The sequence below is a fragment of the Squalius cephalus genome (genome assembly GCF_949319135.1).
Source record: "Squalius cephalus genome assembly, chromosome: 18".
NCBI lineage: Eukaryota > Metazoa > Chordata > Actinopteri > Cypriniformes > Leuciscidae > Squalius > Squalius cephalus.
In genome coordinates, this window is record NC_137139.1 from 974,990 (window position 1) to 999,825 (window position 24,836).

The 24,836-nt window shown below is 38.6% G+C and overlaps 1 protein-coding gene across 1 annotated transcript in view; it reads left to right on the forward strand.

The window, feature by feature from the left end:
- Positions 1-24,579, forward strand: part of LOC307145519 (NLR family CARD domain-containing protein 3-like) — a 35,765-nt gene extending 11,186 nt beyond the window's left edge. Inside the window, exons 3-7 of the mRNA XM_079848761.1 lie at positions 3,438-5,411; positions 22,960-23,133; positions 23,305-23,475; positions 23,746-23,792; positions 23,876-24,579. Of these exons, the coding sequence (XP_079704887.1) occupies positions 3,438-5,411; positions 22,960-23,133; positions 23,305-23,475; positions 23,746-23,792; positions 23,876-24,423 (2,914 nt within the window). The 3' untranslated portion in view covers positions 24,424-24,579. The remainder of the gene's footprint in view (positions 1-3,437; positions 5,412-22,959; positions 23,134-23,304; positions 23,476-23,745; positions 23,793-23,875) is intronic.
- The last annotated feature ends 257 nt before the right edge of the window (positions 24,580-24,836 follow it).

Consider the following 24,836-nt stretch of genomic DNA (forward strand, 5'->3'; position numbering starts at 1 on the left):
TAGCACTGAAACTGCGCTCGTTAAAATCACAAATGATTTACTTTTAGCTTCTGACCAAGGCTGTATCTCAATACTAGTTTTACTTGATCTTAGTGCTGCGTTCGATACTATAGATCATACAATACTCTTAGATCGACTACAAAATTATACTGGTGTTCAAGGACAAGCATTAAGCTGGTTTAGATCATATTTATCTGACCGCTACCATTTTGTTTATTTAAATGGAGAAAAATCGATCATAACTCCAGTAAACTATGGAGTGCCGCAGGGATCTGTCTTAGGCCCTCTATTATTCTCAATATATATGCTGCCACTTGGAAATATTATAAGGAAACATGGAATTAGTTTCCATTGTTATGCTGATGACACTCAAATATATATTTCATCACGGCCGGATGAAAACGCTAAATTATCCAAATTGACAGAGTGTGTTAAAGATATAAAAGATTGGATGACGCGCAATTTCCTTTTATTGAATCCAGACAAGACAGAGGTAATACTTATCGGTTCAAAAAACCACCCACAAAACCTCTCACAATACAACTTTAACATAGTAGGATGTCCTGTTACTTCATCCTCTACAGTAAAAGACCTGGGTGTTATACTAGACTGCAACCTGTCTTTTGAAAATCATATTTCATATGTTACAAAAACAGCCTTTTTCCACCTTAGAAACATTGCTAAGCTACGTAATATGCTATCTGTTTCTGATGCAGAAAAGTTAGTTCATGCATTCATGACCTCGAGACTAGATTACTGTAATGCTTTATTAGCTGGTTGTCCTGCATCCTCAATAAATAAGCTACAGTTAGTCCAAAATGCCGCCGCTAGAGTTCTAACTAGATCAAGAAAATATGATCATATAACACCAATTTTATCATCTCTACATTGGTTACCTATAAAGTCACGTATTAATTACAAGGTATTGCTACTGACTTATAAAGCCCTAAACGGCTTAGCTCCAGTCTATTTAACCGATCTTCTATCGCCCTATAATCCATCGCGCTCTTTAAGATCACTAAATTTGAGGCTTTTGGTCATACCTAGGATATCCAGATCCACCAAAGGAGGGAGAGCATTTTCACATTTAGCTCCAAAACTCTGGAATAGTCTTCCGGATACTGTTCGTTGCTCAGACTCGCTCTCCCAGTTTAAAACTAGATTAAAGACGCATCTCTTCAGCCAGGCATTTATATAATACTTTTAATCTTACAGTTAAATCCGGTCTCTAGTTCATAAACGCCAGAGGAGAACTGGCCCCCGACTGAGCCCGGGTTCTCCCAAGGTTTTTTTTTCTCCATTAGGTCACCTGATGGAGTTTTTCGGTTCCTTGCCACTGTTGCCTTTGGCTTGCTCAGTTGGGGATATTTGGGGATATTTAATTGAATTAATCAATCAACGATACCATTGATCAGCATTACCAAACGTGGACGTTCCACTAGAAACAAACATTGATGTATTATTTTAATTTATTACTGTGAAGCTGCTTTGATACAACCTATGTTGTGAAAAGCGCTATATAAATAAACTTGACTTGACTTGACTTGACATGTCCATCAACAAACCGATGTGTATATTTATCATTTATTGCGGTGCACATGCAGGAACTATATAAAGAACAGCCAATACATTAGCCCAGCACTAACGTGAATGACTGATTTAACATTGTATAACAAATCTTGCTTCACCCTTTATCTTTCCTTAAAGTAGTAAGGACGACGGACAATCTGCATTAATAGGCACAATTTTAGGTAATATTGGCCCACAGCTGCTTAGCAGAAGTATTTCAGTAAGACTGGTTCAGCTGGTTAACTTACTGTGCGTTCACACCAAACGCGAATAGCGCGTCAAATTCGCGTCTACCGCGTCTAGTTGGACGCTTGAACATTTTGAATCCATTCGCACGTCCAGAGCGAAATTGACGCGTGTAAAAAGCAAAAGTTTGAAGCGAAATTGACGCACGTCTGAGGCGAAATCCGCTTCTTGTGGGCGGGGAAAGTGCTGCGGTTGTCTGTTTGTGTTGTAAATGGCTGATGTTGATCGAGCATTCCTTGAGAGAGTTACCGCTCTGTATTTGCTTTGTAAAGCAGAACAGCAGCATAGGGCTCATCGTTGCCGTACTTGGGTCCACCGAGACCCTCCGGAGGCGAACCCAGTCTGGCGAGTTTCAGCGGTGCTTCCGCCTGTCCCGCGGCCAGGTTAATGACCGATTGTCCCGCATCGGAGCGAGGATCACCCTCGCCCTCACCCACATAATCTGTCATTTATTTTTGTATTGATGATAAATGGAGCCAGCCTCCAAAAGTAATTTACCTGTCCTGTGATTTTTTTTCTCTTTCTCACACAACACTGTCCAGACACGAACTATGTTCTTATACACTAAAATATATTGGTTGTCTTTACATTAGAATTATAATGTTGGAATATGGAATAAATAGCATTCAATACAAAATGAATATGTCTCATATATTGAAATCAAGTTTTTATGTGATAAAAGATTTACTTTGTTTTTACTTCACCACGTGACAGCAGCAAACAGGCTCCTGATTGGTTAACGCGGCGCGAACTGACGCCAAAGTTCAGATTTCAACTCAAAGTTCAACTCTGGCGTCAGACGCGAATTCACGTCAAACGCGTGAATGCACAAAAAGCACCAAATAAAATAATTCGCGCCAGACGCACAATTCGCGTCATGGCGAATTCGCGTCCGCCGCGCTAAATGCCTCATTTGCGCCGCAGGACCTCCAGATGCGCCTAAACGCGTCTTTGCATTGACTTAACATTGAAATCACTTGCGCCAGACGCTCTATTCGCGTTTGTTGTGAACGCACCATTACACAATGTAAAACACAAAACTAAGTATTTTGAACACCAGGTAGAAAATATATACATCAATAATTATTCACACATACAGGTTGTGCTTCTGAAGAGCAAACTGGTCCAAACAAACTGGGTACTGACCCATATTTCAAGAACAAGCGTTTTGCGAATCCCATGTTGAACTCCTGCGAGATTTGAGAAGTAGTTGTCAGTAAAATGACCCGGGCGGACAATGTACAACATAGGCAGGCATTATGCAAATGTATTTTCTAGTGACGTAGAACCGTAAAGCAGTATGATTCTAAACACAAAAGACTCTTTAAGGCTGTCCAGAGTCGATTCTTTCTTTTGGGAGACAATAACTTTATTTATTGTGCACTTTCGACTTTACAACTTTGCAGAACGTTTACATTCACAAACATATATATTACACATTGCATGAAAGGGAATAATAAAGGGGCACTTGAACTACAGTTTATAAAATATGAATTGACTTAAAAATAATAGTTTGCAAATGATTTGTAAGTACTTTATTACACTATAGTCATTAAAAAAGTGTTACCGTTTTTTGTATGCATACAACAATTGTGGAAAATCTTTTTCCTGGGTTTCTGCAGTGTGGTGAGGGAAGATCTAATCCAGTGTCAGTCCAGATGTGGAGATTGTGAGCAAGTTCTGACAGATGCAGACTATTTTACCTGTGGCGAGGGATTAAGCAGACTGTGTGTCAGCTGCTACTCAGACAGAAACAGATCTAGAACATACCCTGTCATGGAACAAGCCCAGATTGAGGAGACTGGAGATCTGCAGCAGGATTCTCACCAATCAGATGGTGTTCTTCAGAAAGTGAAATACCAACACAAAATCATCATGAAGAACAAGTATGAGAGCTTATCCGAGGGAATCAAACTGCAAGAGAATCAAACCCTCCTGAACAGAATCTGCACACAACTCTACATGTTACAGGGAGAGAGTAAAGGGGTGAATGAAGAACATGAGGTTTTACACATGGAGAAAACATGGAATAAACAGGCACAAACAGACACTCCAATCAACTGCAGTGACATCTTCAAAGCCTCATCTGAACCAGGATGTGAGGAGAAAGAGAAAATAAAGACAGTTCTTACTAAAGGCATCGCTGGAATTGGAAAAACCGTCTCTGTGCAGAAATTCATTCTGGACTGGGCAGAGGGAAAAACCAATCAGGATGTAGATTTCATGTTTGTGCTTCCATTTCGAGAGCTGAACTTCATTAAAGATGAGCAGTACAGTCTTCACAGACTTCTGCTGGACTTTCATCCTGAACTTCAAGATCTGGACTCAAAGATTTATGATGAGTGTAAAGTTGTGTTCATCCTTGATGGTCTGGATGAAAACCGAATTCCACTGATGTTATCGGACAGTGAGAAAGTTTCTGATGTGACTGAGACTTCATCGGTGGGTGTGTTGATGTCAAACCTCATGAAAGGAGATCTGCTTCCCTCGGCTCTCATCTGGATCACCTCCAGACCAGCAGCAGCCAATCAGATCCCCTCCAAATACATCCACCGTCTGACAGAGATTCAGGGATTCAATGATCCTCAGAAGGAGGAATATTTCAGGAAGAGAATCAGTGACGAGCATCAAGCCAGCAGAATCATCTCACACATCAGAAGAGCAAGAAGCCTCCACATCATGTGCCACATACCCCTCTTCTGCTGGATCTCCTCCACTGTGCTTCAGAAGCTCCTGGAAGAAGATCTGAGTGCAGAAATCCCTCAAACTCTGACTGAAATGTACATCCACTTCTTGCTCATTCAGATCTATGCAAGTCAGAAATATCAAGAGAGAGATCCAGAGAAACCTCTGCATTACAACAGAGAAGTGATTGTGAAACTTGCTGAAGTGGCTTTCAAACAGCTGATGAAGGGCAATGTGATGTTCTATGAGGAGGACCTGAAAGAAAGTGGTATAGACGTCACTGATGCCTCAGTGTATTCTGGGATATGTACTGAGATCTTTAAGGAGGAATATGTGATTCATCAGAGCAAAGTCTATTGCTTTATTCATCTGAGCTTTCAAGAGTTTCTTGCTGCTTTTTATGTAGTTTACTGCTATTTATGTAGCACTAGAGAAGCACTTTTTGATTCACTACATAATTTGCATACACGTGTATTCAATAAGGTTCAAGAAAGAGAAAATGGACAGTTGGATCTTTTCCTGCGATTCCTGCTGGGCATCTCACTGGAGTCCAATCAGAGACTCTTACTGGATCTACTGACACACACAGAGAACAGCTCAGAGAGCATCAAGAAAACTTCACTGTATATTAAAAATGCAATTAAGAACAACAATCTCTCCACTGAAAGATCCATCAATCTGTTCCTCTGTCTGCTGGAAATGAAAGATCTGTCTCTGTGCAAGGAGATTCATGAGTTTCTGACATCAGACAAACACTCAGAGAAACTCACTCTTTCTCAATGTTCATCAATCACTTACATGCTTCAGATGTCAGAGGGGGTGCTGGATGAGCTGGACCTGAACAAATACAACACATCGGAGGAGGGTAGAAGAAGACTGATACCAGCTGTGATGAATTGCAAAAAAGCTTTGTGAGTGTTAATTATATATTACAATGAATAAAGTGTACAATAAAGAGCATGTAGGGAGACATAACCCTCCCTGAAAGGTTTAGCTGCTGGCAGCACTGCAGAATTTAAGGGTGTATTCACACCTGCCTCGTTTGGTTCGATTGAATCGAACTCTAGTTCGTTTCCCCCCTTGGTGCGGACCTTTTGGGCAGGTGTGAATACAGCAATCGGACTCGGGTGCGGACCAAACAATCGAACCGAGACCCAGCTGAAGAGGTGGTCTCGGTACGGTTCCAAACGAACTCTGGTACGGTTCGTTTACGGTGTGAACATGAACCGACCCAACTGCAGAAAACTGCGTCTTTTTATTTGACTGCTCTTATGAGGATACTTAACAAAACGGACATTTTGGCATAATGGTGTCTAAAGCGAGCGAGCTAGAGCGCGCGCACGGCAGAGAGAGGGAGCGAGAGACCTTGCGTGTGTGTGCCGTGCCTCACGAAGCGCATGTAAAGACCCAAGTCAGTGCGGGCGGGCTTTTATCTATACCAGATAGTTTCTTCATATTGCGTTTGTAGAGAATAACACCAAATCAGTAAAATAACAAATATTACATTACGAAATATCTCCATGCTGAGCCTGTTTGTGCACTTCCTGCTTTTCCCTGCTTGAGAATTCCTGTCCAATGAATGGACGACCTTATCACACGTGTGGTTTTGTTTACACATTTTGGTTCACTTGCAAAAAGAACAGTGTGAAAGCGAACCGTACCAAACAAAAAAAATCAACATTCTATTTGGTCCGGACCAAAGTAAGTGAACTATCGGACTTTCCTGGTGTGAATACACCCTAAATCAGCAAAGGCACAATGGTAAGACTAGATGAAGCAGGGTTTGAACTAGAGATGCACCGATTGATCAGCTTGTGACCAGAATTGGCCGATTTTCATGTGATCGTCCATGACCGGCGACCAGCCAGTCAGTCTGACATATGCCAAGTTTATGCTGGTCAAATGCACTCGGGCACCGCGTGATTAACATCGCACAACATCAGCATCACACGTGCACACGGAACGCACATGTAGCATGTGAGCAGAGCGGTTATATTTCCTCCAGAGCGGAGAGCGCCTTTCTGAAGAATCTGCTCCGCTCGCTCAAACATAATGCAGCAAAAGGTGAGCTATAGGCCTACGATAATAAATGAGATAAATAGGTAAGGTAGCTATTGTGTTGTACCCCGCTCTTTATACGCTAAAATGAGTTTTGACATGCATATGATATACACAGTTTTCGCACTTATTCACACTTTATTGCGTGTAATACACACGCATCCCACAACACTAATCCTATCCAAATGCATAATACATACGTACCCCACACCACTACTAAACCTACCCATGCGTATCATATGCACGTAAAAACTCATTTTTGCGTAGAAATTGCACGATAAACACAATGCGTGCCATAGAGACGCATTTAGTGTGACCGGGTTGCACCACGCTAAATCATGGCCACAAATTAAATTTGTTCTCTGGTTTTAGTAAATCATGGCCACGTTGTTGAAGTAATTAATTCTCTCGTTTTATTAAAACAAGGGAACGAATTATTACGTGGCCATGCACGATTTACTAAACCAGGTAGGCTAACTAATTATTATATAGTTAATTGTGTGTTCGCTGTAATGAAAATGAGGAAACAAATTATTAAAACATGGTGCTGTTGGGTGGGAGTAATGAATTGTTAATCATATCAGTGTAACTAAAAATGACCCATATAGCCATAGCCAACAAAACAAATATTATTTATGGGCATGATAATCCAGATGTGTTTTGTGGAGTTCTTTGAACACTTAAATTCTGGTGTTGTGGTTCAGAGTCCAGTTGCCACAGACCCATTAAGACAGTGGTTCTCAACCTTTTTTGGGCCAGCGCCCCCTATCCAATATCCAGGTCCCTGAACGCCCCCCACCCCCAAACTAATGAGCGAGCAGGAAGGAGTGAGAGTTAACAGATTAAATAAAAACCAAATGGTCACCTATTAATACATTTGAACTACACTCCACAGTGATTAATCCAAAAAACAAGCAATAAACTGCACTGAATAGCAATACCAGTGTTTCTCACAGAATTTGTCTTAAATCTGTGGTGGGTGGACCTCGGGCCTTCTAGGGGCGTTTGGGGTGCTGATTTATCATGACCCCCCGTGATAAAATTTTGTGCATTTTAATGTTAAATTCATCAATCTGGTGCACTTTGAGAGTTCACAATTAAAAGCTCCAACCCATATTCAGTGTGCAAATTAAACAAAGAAAAATTCAAACCTCTTTTATTTGTGTTTGTCTACATTACACTACTACATAATAATAGTTATAATATTAATCCCATTACAGTAATAGCCATATATTGTAAAACAAATGCACTGAAAAATAAAGGACGGTCATTAAAGCGGTAATGTTTGCACTTAGGTTTTATTACGCATTTAGGAGAGTATTGCAAGAAGCTGCTTACATTAACCTTACTTTCGAAAAATAAATAAATACAATCATGATTTTTCATGAAAAATTATGTTAGAATTTTAGGCCTAAAATACCTTGGTATCAGCTTATTTTCATCAGTGGTATAATTAGTACAATTACAATTAATTTGATTTGTCATGATTAATTTGTGTCCATAATAAGTAAAAAAAAAACTTCTAACAAGAATAAACACATATGAACAATTAAATTATTATTGTATTAATTATTTTTATATCTTGAAACTACACAAGCAGCTTTTCGCGCTCAGATGTGATGGTGGAATTAATACATTACCAAAATGTGATTACAGAATATATTTAAATTATCCATCAAGTTGTCATTTTCTCCTTACTGTCTTGCGAGTTAACAATAATGCCTGACCAGTAAATTACTTGGTGAACAAAGAAAACATTTTGGCATTAGGGATTGGAATTAGTTGGCACTTTTGAATAAGAAATAATATCAAGTCGTCAAACTACAACTCGTCAAAACTCTGCGAGTCACAACAAACGTATCGGTGAGAACACTCATTTAAACAGCATACACACACACCCAAACTTGACTGCACATCATATTTTTGCCATTATTGATACTGCTTTCAATCATAATGCAATAGAAATATAAAAGCAATAGAAACGTCTCGGTTACTGGCATAACCCTTGTTCCCTGATGGAGAAAAATAGAGACGTGCCCAATCACCTCGAGCAGAATTTTCATGCACTCACCCAGACATATTTGTATTTAATATGTCAGCATGCACTCACTCATTCAGATTTGTGCTGAGGAGCCGTGTCGGAGGCCCGGCATTTAGCAGGTGGTTCAGGGTTGTGGCAGAAGGGAGATAATGTCTCCGTTCCCTCCATAAGGATACTAGGGTTACGATAGTAACTGAGTTGTTCCCTTTCTGTCAGTCACTTTTGAAATGATGTCAATACTGACATTAGGGGTCCTTATGGAAAGTGCCACAAGCACCGATTCTGTGTGATGAGTGTTGGCGACACAAATGTTGGCAAGCTATCATCAGAATCATTTAATTTACGGCCGAATTAACTTAGGGGCCACTAACACGACACCGTTTTAACAGAAAACTCTTCAGTTCTTTCTGCGCAAACTTCAAAAACGTGAACCAGTGAGAACTCTGATGGCGTGCACATGCGTATTACGAGTTCAGTCTATAGGTGTGAGCATTTGAATAATACGTGTAGTCGTGTAGTCCTTTCCTACAAATCAACCCTCAACATACAACTTGTCTGGCCTTGAAATTAATAATACAGCCTCGCGAACTGGAAATATCCAGACAACGCTTTATCTGTAGAGAGGTAAAGAGAGGGAAGGAGGCCTTCACAGGGAAGAGCCTAGTGGACATTTCAGGACTGCGCTGTCGTCTCGTCCAGGCACAGGTCCTTCATCGGATCTGGATACGGCCTGGATCCGGCGGACTGCGGTAAACCTCGGGATAAACAGAGAGACCAATATTAGCATAGATGCCATTCTTCTTATGATGTAACGAGTACATCAGGATTTATGGGAAGTATTCCCGGTTCCGGCTGACCTAATCTATGCAGCCTAACATTGAATTATAGAAGTCTATAATGTGTTATGTGTATGCTAGGTCAAAAAGATGTGTTTTTAGTCTAGTTTTGAACTGACAGAGTGTGTCTGCTTCCCGGACAATGTTAGGAAGACTGTTCCAGAGTTTTGTTGCTAAATAGGAGAAGGATCTACTGCCAGCAGTCGATTTTGATATTCTAGGTATTATCAACTGGCCGGAATTTTGAGATCGCAATAGACGTGAAGGACTATAATGCGTTAAGAGCTCGCTCAAGTACTGCAGAGCTAAACCATTTAGTGCTTTGTAAGTAATCAGCAAAATTTAAAAATGTATACGATGTTTAATAGGGAGCCAGTGCAGTGTTGACAGAACCGGGCTAATATGGTCATACTTCCTGGTTCTGGTAAGAACTCGAGCTGCTGCGTTTTGGACCAGCTGTAATTTGATTAGTAAGCGTGCAGGGCAACCACCCAGTAGAGCATTACAATAATCTAGCCTTGAGGTCATGAACGCATGAACTAATTGTTCCGCATTTGTCAATGAGAGCATATGACGTAATTTAGATATTTTTAAGATGGAAAATGCGGTTTTACAGATCCTAGACACGTGACTTTCAAATGAAAGATTGGTATAAACGACGACGAAGACTTAACAGAGCAGCCATCAAGTGTTAGACAGTATTCAAGACTATTACGTGAGGAAGTTTTTTGTCCAATAATTAGAATCTGTTTTTTTTTTTCAGAATTAAGTAGTAGGAAATTACTAGTCATCCAATTTTTTATATCAGCTATGCATTCCGTTAATTTTGTGAATTGGTAGGTTTCGTCAGGGCGTGAAGAAATATAGAGCTGAGAATCATCAGCATAACAGTGAAAACTAATTCCATGTTTCCTAATGATATCTCCTAATGGTAGCATTACAGTACAGAGTGAACAGCAACGGTCCTAGTACTGAGCCTTGTGGTACGCCATACTGAACTTGTGATCGATGAGACATCTCTTCATTTACTGCAACAAACTGTCAGATAAGTATGATTTAAACCAGGGTTCACCAATCTCGGTCCTGGAGGGCCGCTGTCCTGCAGAGTTTTGCTCCAACCAGCTCCAACACACCTGTTTGAAAGTTTCTAGTATGCCTAGTGAGACCTTGATTAGCTGGTTCAGGTGTGTTTAATTTGGGTTGGAGCTAAACTCTGCAGGACATCGGCCCTCCAGGGCCGAGATTGGTGAACCCTGATTTAAACCATGCTAATGCAATTCCACTAATGCCAACATTTTCGAGTCTATTTAAAAGAATGTTGTGGTCAATGGTGTCAAATGCAGCACTAAGATCGAGTAACACTAATAGAGAGATACAACCACGATCGGATGATAAGAGCAAATCATTTGTGACTCTAACGAGAGCAGTCTCAGTACTATGGTACGGTCTAAATCCTGACTGAAAATCCTTGCAGATATAATTTCTTTCAAGAAAGGAACACAGTTGTGAGGATACTGCCTTTTCTAGTATCTTTGACAGAAAAGGTAGATTCGAGATCGGCCTGTAATTGACTAATTCTGTAGGATCAATTTGCGTTTTTTTAACAAGCGGTTTAATCATAGCCAGCTTAAAAGTTTTTGGTACGTATCCTAGAGACAAAGATGAATTAATGATATTAAGAAGAGGATGTATGACCTCTGGAAGCATCTCTTTCAGTACCTTAGTCGGTATAGGGTCTAACATACATGTTGGCGTCATAATGTCATAATTTTTCCTCAGGGAGACTACAATGCACTCCCTGATGCGATACTGTAGTAGACGATTGCATGGTTATAATTTTCTCCCTGATATTATCAATCTTATAAGTAAAGAAGTTCATAAAGTCATTACTGCTGTGCTGCTTGGAAACTTCTGGGCTTGAAGATTTATTTTTCGTTAGTTTAGCCACTGTTTCAAATAAATACCTAGGATTTTGTTTATTTTCTTCTAATAGGGTTGAAAAATAAGCAGATCGAGCAGCTTTTAAAGCCTCTCTGTATGCAATTGAGCTCTCTTTCCATGAAATGCAAAATACCTCTAGTTTTGTTTTCTTCCAGTCGCACTCCATTTTTCTGGCTGCTCTCTTAAGGGCCCGAGTGTGCTCGTTGTACCACGGCGTTGGACTATTTTCTTTAATCTTCTTTAAGCGCAACGGAGAAACTGTGTCTAAAGTGCTGGAAAAGAGAGAGTTAAAAGTTTCTGTCGCAATATCAAGTTCTTCTAAGCTATCTGGGATGCTGAGATGATGAAACTGATCAGGAAGATTATTAATAAAGCAATCTTTAGTGGCAGATGTGATAGGTCTAACATATTTGAAACACGGAGTCGGCTTTGCAGCCTTGGCTAAATTAAGTTTACACAATACCAGATAATGATCTGAGATGTCATCGCTCTGCTGCAGAATTTCAACGGCATCAACATCTATTCCATGTGATAATATTAGATCTAGAGTATGATTACAACAATGAGTAGGTCCTGACATGTATTGTCTAACTCCAATAGAGTTAAGAATGTCTTTAAATGCCAATCCCAATGCATCTTTTTGTTATCTACATGTATATTAAAATCACCAACAATTATGACTTTATCTGGAACCAGTACTAACTCTGATAGAAAGTCAGCAAATTCTTTGATAAAATCTGTATGGTGCCCTGGTGGCCTGTATACAGTAGCCAGCACAAATCTCAAACATGATTTATCATTTACACTAGAGCTGAAACAACTAATCGATTTAATCGATTAAAATCGATTATTAAAATAGTTGTCAACTAATTTAGTCATCGATTAGTTGCTAAATAACTTTTATTTGCCGTAAGCGGCTCATTTCGTGCATATTTTAAATCTGCGGTGACCAAAGTGTGGCAGTAATGATCCACCGGAGGTTTTACTCAGCCAGTACAGCAGGAGAAGTAGCGAATAGCCAATAGCTGGCCTTGTTTTATGTCACGTGCTTCCCGCACAGCGTCTCTGCCTATGGTCTCTGCAGCATTCAGCGAGATGGCAGCTCGAGAAAGAAAAAGAAAAAAGCGGAAGATGAAACTAATCGAACGAAGCAGCATTCGGCAGTTTAGGATATCGCACAAGAATTGTCAACAAAGAAAACATTTCATCACTGGAGAGTTTTTTTTTTTCCGACACCATCGTATCAATTGATTTTGATTAATATGCGCGAGGGAGAGAGAGAGAGCAAGACAGCGCTTGGGTGAGTGCGCGCGCGCGCGGCCGGGGCTCTCTGTTAAACTGACAGGACTTGTCACAAGCAAATGATACACTTTAACTCTATGATGGTTAAACTCTGCAATTCATTATTTTTACTCAGAACTAATGTTTTGGTAGGAACGAAAGTTTACCATAAATTTACCAAAAAAAGCTACTTTCAACTTTCTGATTGATTTCACAGCATAAGCTATAAAGCTGTTTCCCAGGTATAAGCTGTGTGTTTACAGGAAAAAATAAAATAAAATGCAATTTACTGCAACTGTATTCTTTATTCTTATTCTTCGTGAAAATATGTTCTGCAAGATTCCTTAATAAGCTTTGTTCGGGATGTTAAACTACTTTACTTTAGGAGCCCTAAGGACTGCCATGGTGAAAACATTTGAAATCTCCTTTGTGAAATTTACTAGAGTACCTATGGGTCAGTGTTTTGATTGCAGAAGAGTTCGACAAAGGATTACTAACACATAATAAAACACAACTCCAAGTATGTTTTTGATGAGGATATGACAATGCAAAATGGTTAAAATCTCTAAAAAGTCTATGTTGAATGATAAAGACCCTTTGTTAATAATTTACTTGGGGAAAAAATGGCTAAAACTAAAATATAAGTACATAAACCGATTAATCGATTAATCGTAAAAATAATCGTCCGATTAATCGATTATCAAAATAATCGTTAGTTGCAGCCCTAATTTACACTAGATATTGCTATATTAAGCAGCAACACTTCAAAAGAATTATATTTGAAACTAGACTAGACTAATTCTAAAAATATTACTATAAATTACAGCATTTTTTTTGCGGACACCACTTAGACAACCAGCCATTGAGTGAGGACAATCTACTAAGTATCTCATCACTCCTGCGAACAGGAAGGGGGCCAGAGCAAATTACAGTGCCTGAAATCGTACTTGCAAGTTCACACACCTCTTTTACATTAATTTTGGTGATCTCAGACTGGCGGAGTTGAACATCATTTGTGCCGACATGAATAATAATCTTAGAGAATTTACGATTAGCATTAGCCAGCACTTTTAAATTTGCTTTGATGTCAGACGCTCTGGCCCCCGGCAAACATGTGACTATGGTGGCTGGTGTCCAATGTTCCCTCGAATTTTTTACTGTGCTGAGCAAATAAAAAAATTTCTGAGCGCAAACCTTTAAACTGTGAGCAATTTCATCAAAAATCTTAAATTGTCACAAAAAGAGCATGTTGCCATTACCTAATGGGCTATAGTTTGATTGAATATTAGTAAATCTTATTAAATGTTCAACACATTTTACAGTATAGTAATAATAAATGTTCAATATTTTTAACCAAACACATTTTATTAAACCAGATTGGATTAAAAAGATACACAAACTGTTTTAACAGTTTTAACAACTTTTAGTGTAACAGTGCTTCATTGCTCTCTTGACTGGTTGTGCAGGTCTGTGGAGATTTGGAACCTCTCTCAAAACAACATCTGAAAACAAAGATGCACCACAATAATAAAATATTATCCACCTATTTTCTTTCAGTGACTACAGACCTTGTTACAGTAACTTAACCTTTTAAATTAAGTGTAAAGCTTTAGTCATATAATTAACCACAATATTTAAACATGATACAATATATAAAATGATATAAAAATGTATATTTCAGCAAAAAGTATAAATATTGCAGTCAAACACATTAAAGGGATAGTTCGCCCATTTAAGACATGAAGTTGTATGCAATCCTTACCAGCACTATAGTGCATACACACTGACCCACTCTGTGGTCACCTCCCTGGTCAGAGTTCTGGCCGCTGGAAGTTTTTCAAGAAAGTAGTCCCATTTAGTTTCCGGGGCCTCAAAACTGTGCGTTTTTACGTGAAAAAATTATATGCGTTTCAAAGCTTGATTAATTTACATCACAAAAAACACTCCAGACAAAATTCATACCTCAGTTTTTAATCGGCACTATTTTCTTTCCATTTCTATCAATCCGCGCTGCTGTCAACGTCAACATTGCGCACGTTCCGATCAGCTGTTGATAGCGCGACTCGCTGACAACATGTCTGACTACGAAACTTCTGATGATGAAACCAATTTTAGCACAATGTCAGACGGAACAGATGATGATTTAAGTAATTTTAGCACAACGCCAAAGGGATACCTTTATGAACCGGAGTATACCGATGCCGAACTTCAGCAGATGGAGATAGAACGGGAAGAGAGAGAGCGAGAGGACAGAGATGAAGTTGTCCAAGTTGATGCTGGGCCCACAGCTGTAGCAAGAGCCAGGATGAACGACAAATGGTGGTGCACTTGTTCAAATTGTCAAGTTATGCCAACAGAAGCTATTGCTGCCACGAATGGGAACTCATGCCACAGATGCAAAACCTATCGATTGACGAGGAGGCCAACTGCATTACAGGTCTGTCTGCATTACATCCAAATAGTTTTCTCAGCAAATTGTACCTATATCCCTATATACTGTTTTTATATTAGACCTCTTTTCACGTGATTTCCACTGGAGTCTAAACATCAGCTTGTTTACCGTACAGTTTAGACATGGGATCATAAAGTTAGTAAATAGAGCTTACCCGTGGTACTGGTACAGCAAAACTCTTTAAAATCTGTTTTTTTTTTTTTTCTCCTTGGTTGGGGATGTAATCGTCTTCGCTGAAGTGAGCACTGCACACACGAAAATCCTTGATTCTGGATATTTTAGCTCCCGCAGAGTATGGCAACCAGCCAAAGCTGTCTCATATTAGCTATATCCGAAACAGGAAAACGATGGAATCTGAACAGTGATCCCGGCACATTCTTGTGGTCACAACCTGGGAATTTACAAGTTCGCACCATTGTTCATTTTCTACTTTTTACGTCGTTGTCATTCGATTGTGTAAACACTATGGAACAGCTGATCGGAACGTGCGCACTGTTGACGTTGACAGCAGCGCGGATTGATAGAAATGGAAAGAAAATAGTGCCAATTAAAAACTGAGGTATGAATTTTGTCTGGAGTGTTTTTTGTGATGTAAATTAATCAAGCTTTGAAACGCATATAATTTTTTCACGTAAAAACGCACAGTTTTGAGGCCCCGGAAACTAAACGGGGCTACTTTCTTGAAAAACTTCCAGCGGCCAGAACTCTGACCAGGGAGGTGACCACAGAGTGGGTCAGTGTGTATGCACTATAGTGCTGGTAAGGATTGCATACAACTTCATGTCTTAAATGGGCGAACTAACCCTTTAAATGCATGCATTATTACTATGTTTTTATTAATAATGTAGCCTATAAAACATGTATGTGAATTGATTTTGTTCTCTAAACTTAATGTAAAGAACTAGCATTTTATGTACTGTAATGTCTGTGCTTTTGTCGACTATCAGCGTGTGAACATTGGCATTTCTTACGTCTTCCATAGTCTCAGCTTGTACAACTGCATTAATTGACTCCACAAATTCAAATTTTACTTCTTCAGCTGTCGGGAAGGCTTACATATTTTGCCAGATGATTATGAATTTCTTGAACAGATAGCGTCGACGCGTTCATTTTAATGGCAAGTAGCACGTTATCGATCAATATTTTGATTTGTTCAGAGTTTGCCTTGCTCTTATTGGCGAGGTCGGAACGTTTTTCTCTAGATTCTCTCGAGTCTCAGAGAAGCTGGCTAATCGCAGTTCCATGCTTTCTATTGTAGCCTACAATGCTTTGTTTCACAGCATCAATGTGACATTTTTGTGTTAAGTGGCGTTTTAGGTAGTCAAGTTTCCACTCTCTGGGTGGAAAACTCTCCTTTGATTTTAGCTTCTGAGCAAATTTTGCACACAATCCCATTAGCTCCGTAACTAAATATTTCAGACAATTTAACCAATTTATCAGGGCCATCGCTTGTATCCATTTGAACTATTGCATTTAGCCATTCTTGTTTGAAAGTCAAACAAACCTTTTTTTTAGGCTGTTGCAGAGATGTTTCATCTTTTCGTTTTGCCATTGCTGAGTGGATGCATGTCGTCTGCGCGGTCTGAACTTGTGCAGCGTGGGACCTTCAATTAGTCTGCGCGTCCCCGCATGCGCGCAGCTTAAAGGGAACATTGCTGGTGTCTCTATTTTCACGTTCCATGTAATAGAATCGCCAATAACTAGGGCACATTCAACAGGATTCACAGTGGGTGTTTCACTGAGTGAGGAGAATCTATTTGATGTTGTAATCGGAAAGGAAGAGCGCTGTTTTGTCCCGCGACTACAGCGTCTCACGGTCACCCAATTGCCCTGCTGCACAGGCTCTACTTCAGCCGGAACCGAACAATGTAAAGAGTTCACTAAGCTAGTCGCATCCAAAGCAGTATCTAAAACCAGTAGCTACAATTAACCTCGATTAAAGCTTGGATGCGTGTCTCTAGTTCTGAAATTTTCCCCGTCAGCTTTACTATCTCCCTGCATTTATCACATGTAAATCCTGTGCTGACAGATAAGGCTATGCTAAACACGTTGCAAGTAGGTGCGAGTAACAATAAGAGGAGAAGATGACATGACTTACCGTGTTTGTTGACTGATCTTACTCACCTAAGTTGTTTGATGGACCCGTAAAAGGCGCGAGCGTGCGCAAAAAAATAAATAAAAAATAAATAAATAAATAAAGAGCGCACAGATGGCACGCTAACAGCCGACAGCCGACGGCACTGACAGCTGACGATGAGACAGCCATCGGCACTGATCCTCAACAAACCCGTCTCCATACCGGCGTGATGACTCCGACTTCCAACCAGATGGAACTGGATAATATTCTGAATGTTCTGATCCGATCTGACTTCTGACCTGTAATGCTGCCTGGATCATAATCGCTCGTTGGCCAGAGGAGGACTGGCCCCCGACTGTGCCTGGGTTCTCACAAGGTTTTTTTCTCCATTCTGTCACTGATGGAGTTTTGGTTCCTTGCCACTGTTGCCTTGGCTTTTGGCTTGCTTAGTTGGGGACATTAAAATTCAACAATATTATTGATCTGCCTTACTTAAGGTTCACGCAATTTTCTTCTAGAAACAAACTTTGTTGTATTATTTTCATGTTATCACTGTGAAGCTGCTTTGATACAATCTGTATTGTAAAAAATGCTATATAAATAAAGGTGACTTGACTTGACTTGACTGAAGGAAAGAGAAACAACAAGGACAGAAAAAAGAGAAAAACAAGAACTACAACTGATTCATTATCTTTAACTCTAATTCAGAGTTGTTTTAATTCTCTGTAGAGAGGGACCAAATGTTCTCTAAGCAAAGTTAATTTATCTCTGGGGATTTTGCTGTGAAAGAAAGTGTTACCACAATTGTTTCCATTCCTTATTCTATAAATTAGTTGACATTTGACTTTGGTGGCCATCTCAGTGATACAGCGGCTTTTCTAGTGTTGTCTGAAAGTGGAATTTGTTCAATGTCACTGGCAAACTTATCTCCAAACATAGTTCTACAGATGGCCATTGCTGCTGTACGAATGAGGTTCTCTGCAATTGAATGAAGCTTTCTAACCTTGGCAACTAAATACGCCACCTCATATGAAGCAGTAAGCGCTTTGACTGCCACAGTAGTTTGGCTAGTCATAATTTGTTTTTGATTTGTTAACCCTGATTCTTTACAGCGAAAAAAGTCAACCAGTTTATCTTTTAATGTCAGGTCTTTGGTTTGTAAGTGATGTATTAGTTTCACAGGTTTCTAACTGTCATTTGCAAGCACCTCAGAACGTCCAAAACACTGTGGACGTGGTTCGTTATTAAGTGTGATGCACGTGAATCTGTATTTTATGTACTGTTCATCATACTTCCGTAGTTTTGATTCACCCAGGTCTTTGCTTTTTGCAATTAATCCCCTCTGTGTGGAAAGGCCCGTTGACGTAGAGGGTTCTCCATCAGTCACTATTGGCTGTAGCTAAATTTACGTTTCATGAATGATATCCACATACAAGCAGTGCGACTATACGCGTGATAACAAATTTCAGCATCTCACAGCAGCTCGGTTCATTAAGCGGTTCGGTGCGTATTATTAACTAGAAGAAACTCATTTACTCCAATCAATGCTCTGCATTCTGCATGAGATCGCATTACATCGGAGAATTCAAATGTCACGAAAGGCTGATTCAAGTGTGGGCTGCGTTTCCGAATAGCATCGTGAGCTAAGTTGATTGTAGAGACCATTGGTGGCAATGGTACTACGATCTACTTAGGCATATGATGCTTTTGGGAAACGCATTAATCTCTGTCGTCTGTTCAACACAGCACTGTTGTCTTTCAGAGATATGGTCGTCGTAAAAGTGCGTTGTTTGCGTTCCATTTTGCAAGGAAAGTATAAATGTATTAAGTATTTCACATGTACACACACGAGCACAAAAGCATTTTCTGCGCTGAACAACACGATGAGTTTAACAACACTCGCAGGATAAATATTAGTATTGAAAATCTAGGTCCTGGGTCTACTGTTCAAAAAAATGATTAGTCTATTATTTTATTTATATTCTGATTTTTTGTCATATCAAACCTTTGGTTAAGATTAAGCTTACTTAATCTTTGTAATGTCTTTAAATTTGTTCTGCCATGTCTGGGTAAATCAGTTGAGGCAGCAGACAAAAACTATTCAGTATTCTTCACATTATTTCAACAGCCATTAGGCTGCTATTTAAATTCTCAACATTTTTGATAATGTACCATATGTTTGTATTGCAGTTAAACTTATTTGTCATTCATACTATGACAAGGAAAAAACTGCTCTAAAGAGAACGCCTCCCACCCCACATTCATGCTTTAAAATTATTTTGGTGGGTCTTGAGATAGATTATTCTTGTCTAGGTGGTTCCTGGAATGGAAAGGTTTGGGAACCCCTGCTCTAGTGGATGATTAAAGATTTGCTAGCTTACATTCACAGTTGTTTTACTAAACCCCTGTTGGGAATGAACCAGTTGTTGTAGTTCTGGTTGTTTTCTTCTTATGTTTTTGTAGGTTTGATTGGTGACTGGGGTGTGACTTGAGCGCACCTGAATCTCTTCATGGTACCTTATTAAATTGAATGATTTTAAATTCTGATAAAAAAAAAAAAAAAAAAAAAACTTTTTAGATGTAATATTCGGTACGCCTGCCCTGAACCAGGTTAGTGTCCCAGCCCAAGATGCCAGAGTGACTGAGCTTGAGCTATGTTAAATTTGTAATATATAAGGCTAACTGAAACAAGCCTGGCTTATTTGGTAAACCTGTTTTACATTTACATTTACATTTATTCATTTAGCAGACGCTTTTATCCTCTCGATCATGTCAAATGTCAACAGTAAAATCCATATAACCGAGTATGAAGATGTACGAAGAATGGGCTCCTGAAGTGGATGTGCCAAATCAGAAAGACCATAAAATGTGTACTGTTGATGTGCCACCAGGCAACAGTTTGTAAACACTTCGACTGACCTGAATCTTTGTTTAACTTAGAACACTTGTAAAGAGAAATCAAAAAGGCAAAAGCCAGCAAATGATAAAATGATGAGAGCACACACAGAAGGCTCTTCTCATTGTCCTTCTTTTTCTGATATGAACATTCCAATATGTATTTGATATTTGTTTCATGTGTGGGCCTGAAAATAATGAAGGCCAGAGTTTCCTTTGTGCTAGCAGTGTCCAGAGAGTGTCCAGAGCTAGAAACCTTGTGCATTTGTTCCAAGCTTGTCAGTTAATGAGTTATATGTGTAAATCAATGCAATAACAAGACAGATATTAACAATACTTGCATTAAAATCTTTCCTTAACCTGTTAAGCTGCAACCCCACTTTTGAAAAATCCCCAGAAATGACATACCCAAACTGAATCAGATACAGTTCATGAACCCTTTGCACTAAAAGCACAAGTATGATCTCATTTGAAAGCTGACACCTGGTAGTTTATTGTAAATGTAGAATTAATTATTGTCATAATGATTTTTTTTTTTTAAATAGCTTCAAAGTTTTGTAAAGTTATTAGAATTTTTTTTTTTATGAAACATATTAATGAAAATAAAATTGAAGTTGGCACTGGAGCAATCTAGAAATGCACTACAGCTAAAGCCACATGTCTGACCATGTTATATTTAAAATATGAAGATAATAAGTCTAAAAATCTGTATTTAGTTAAATGTTTTTCAAGATCATGTCATGACTTTATTTTGATTAGGCTACTCTAAAAATGCTACTGATGTTTAGTCGTCTTCTAAGCATCCATTCAGACTTTTGTCTCTATTGTTTTGTGGTGCAAACGAGCCCCATTCAGTCTCAGTCTCCCCCTGCACACATTCACACCTCTCCAGCCTGGTTATGGCTCGAAATATGCATTTCTTTTGTCTGCATTATAGTTACTAACGACTGGCTATTCACAGGGTTTTAATCCCTAATTTCTTTTATCAAAGTTCTCACTTCACATTTGAAGTGCACTAAATAGTGGTCAAATGCACTAAAACATATCAGTAAGCATTCTTATTTAGAACAAAATTCATAAAAGAATAACCCCTGGTGGCAGGTGCACCTGGGCTAGCTAGCATGTTAGCTTAGCACACCATCAATACACGACCATTTATGAGATTAAAACCATGTTTGTGCTCCAAACTTACTTCATAACGCAATCGAGTGTTTTAAATAATCTTCTGTGATATAATTTGGCTTCAGATAAAAAAAAATCAGACAGAAAACATTTATAGTTTTATGCACGATGATAAAGTCTATATCGATTAGCATTACATTATAAATATAATACAAAATATAAAATACCTGGCATGGCTTGAAGAACACAGGCAAATCAAATATCATAGCAAACATGTTTATTGTCTTCAAAACATCTTTTATCTGCATATTACAGCGATCTCTGTAGCTTTGTGTGTAGCAGTGACGTCCTGGAATGTCACATGATTATGGCTCTTCTTCATGTCCCATATATGGATTATTTTTTGTGCATATAGCGCCCTCAGGCTATTGGTATGAATTGAAAACACTGCACATCTCAGTAAGAAGCGATCATAATGATTACATCGACGCATTTGGGTATAAATTCAATAAATATTATTCCTGTCTTTAGAAATATGACGTGAATCTATGAGAATATATCAATATTTCTCCAAGTTTGCACATTTTTGAGCTAAAAGCCCTGAAGGACGTTGTTTTGTGTATCGCTGTCATGACGACAGCACGGGAGTTTTTTATGAATGGAAGCGGCTGACGCGCATAATTCATATTAAAGGTATCGACTCATTTTTTCATTTCATAACTCCTGACACAAATTAAGACATAACTGTCACTATAAGTTTCTCAGAATACAATAGTGGTCAAATACTGAAACTTGAGTATTATATCTTTTTAATGATGTATAGTTTGTCAAGGTATAACATTAAATCTGATAGTAACTTTGAACTATATAAATAAAAAAACGCTTCAGTGCGCCCACGCACTGGTGAAGCTTAACAGGTTAAGAGCAGTCCTCAAATGTGCAGGCTTCCTATGAAGTTTACACTAAAGTAAAAAACAAGAAAATCTAAAATCAACCAAATATAATATGAACATGATGGATAAAGCAAATAAAAAAGATCCCATTATGGAATACTGACCAACAGGCTCCGTCATAGACTGTGCTTAAGAAATAGTAGTAAAGAAACACTAACAAATACAGTAGTATTTGTCAGTAGTATAGTAAATTATTAAGGCAAGACATGGCCTCGCCGTGAACTTGGGCTAGTTTTGTGCTTGGGTCCAAACAAACATCTCAGCCTATGTACACCAAACTTTCCAGTTATACACTTAGCAGTATTCTGAAGATATTTTCAGAGGGATTTGTTAATAAATCATTCCTGGCCTGATTTATGTGACATTTTAATTTAAAAAAAAATATGGTGATTTTTTTTTTTTTTAGGGCTATGGACAGTATATTTTGATTTCCTAGGTAATGAAAGCATATATCCTGAAATCCCTCTGAATTTTTTTTTTCATCTTGTGTGTAAACAAAATGAAAAAAAAATGCACCTGGCTTTATCATATGTTCAGATCTATCTACCGAAAATATAAATTACAAAATTATTTACAAAATTACAAATTACAAAAATTACAAAAACTTGTAATACGTTTTTTTTATATACTTCTGTAAGTAATCAACTGAGGAAGTTTCATGGTGATATCTATTTTTTTTAAATTTTACTCTATTCACCTGTAGTGGCTCGCCTTAATTATACTTTATATATCAATACAAGTTAGATAAAAGAGTCAGGATAGGAATTTATTCTCTTATAAAATTGTATTTCATTGTCTTTCAGTCTTACTTACTCAAACATCACTGGTCAATGCTGTGAAATTGTGACTTCAGCTCTGCAATCTTCAAAGTCCCTCCTTAGAGAGCTGGACCTGAGTAACAATGACCTACATAATTCAGGAGTGAAGCTGGTCTCTGAAGCACTGAAGACTGCAAACTGTCCCCTGGAGATACTGAGGTACTTAAAAGTATTAAAAACCTTTAATTTTTTGGACTCAAAAGTAGGCACAAATTGAATACAAACATAACATCTAAAGTAAGTTACAAGGTCATGGTCAAACCCATCATAAAAAGGGCAAAGGGGAAATGTTGGTGCCCAATTCAAAATCAAATTACTTTGTTTTTGAAGATTATCTGGCTGTATGGTGACAGAGGTCGGATGTTGTTATCTGGCTTCAGCTCTGAGGTCAACTTCACACCTGAAAGAGCTGGATCTGAGCTACAATCACCCTGGAAAATTAGGAGTCAAGTTACTCTGTGAGAGACTGAATGATCCAATTTGCACACTGGAAAAGCTCAAGTATGTTGAACATAAGTGAAATAATTTACAGTATAAGGACAATGGTAGACATCTTATTCATAATAGTTACAAAGCCATATGGAATGTACTTAAGTCTGCTCTTGCTTTTTCATACAGTTTTCACAAACTAGCAATATCTTGCAAAATGTTTGCATGTGTACTCTGTACCAGACAAATAACAGCCGAAGTGTTGCCTGGTGCAGATCGATAGATAGATAGACTCATTTAACTAATCATAACCCTTTTCTGTCATTATGTGTGTTCCTTTAGTCTGGACCACAATGAACACTTTAGAATCACACCAGGGCTGCAGAAATGTAGGTACTCTTTGTTTCTTTCTTTTTTACAGACACACATCGTTATTGTAGTTTTAGTTTCTAATTGCTGTTCTTGTGTTCAGATGCCTGTGATCTCACACTGGATCCAAATACAGCAGATACTCGTTTCTTTTTGTCTGAAGAGAACACAAAGGTGACATCTTTAAAAGAAAATCAGCCATATCCTTATCATTCAGAGAGATTTGATAAATGTTCTCAGGTTCTGTGTCAGGAGTGTCTGACTGGACGCTGCTACTGGGAGGCTGAATGGAGCGGGAAGGGCGCTTATATATCAGTAGCATATAAAGGAATCAGCAGAAAAGGCGAGAATGATGACTGTGTGTTTGGATGCAACGAGAAGTCTTGGAGTCTGGACTACTCCTATGACAGATTTAGTGCCTGGCACAACAATAAGAACAATTACATACCTTGCCCGTCACCTCCCTCTAATAGAGTAGGAGTATATATGGACTGGTCAGCTGGCACTCTGTCCTTCTACAGCGTTTCTGACACACACACACTCACACACTTACACACATTCAACACCACATTCACTGAACCCCTCTATTGTGGACTTGGTATCTATCCTGATTCTTCAGTTTCTCTCGTCAGACTGAACAAAAACAACTGAGAAACTGACTTATGACATGTCCACACTTTCTTCAGTGCAACCATGTCTTTTCAAAGCTGTAGTGTTCTATGTTTTAACCTTGTAAAATGTGTGGAAAGACTTGAAGACAGTATATAATAATGCAAAATGAAATGAAATACATAAATAAAGAAAGAAAATAAATAAACAGGGTGTGCTTTCTGCCTCTCCGTGAACCTTTTTTCTGGAGCACGTCTCTAAACTTAAACAAAACTCAACGATTACTAGTCACACAGGCAAGAGCAATATACAGTGTCTTTATATTTATTTAAGTGTCTACTTTTAAATTATCTAATTCAAAAAGAAAACAAATATTCTCTGTTTATGTAATTTGTATGAAAAGAGAAAGATGTCAGTCGTTCTCATGGCAACTCATTATCTACTAATGTGAACAT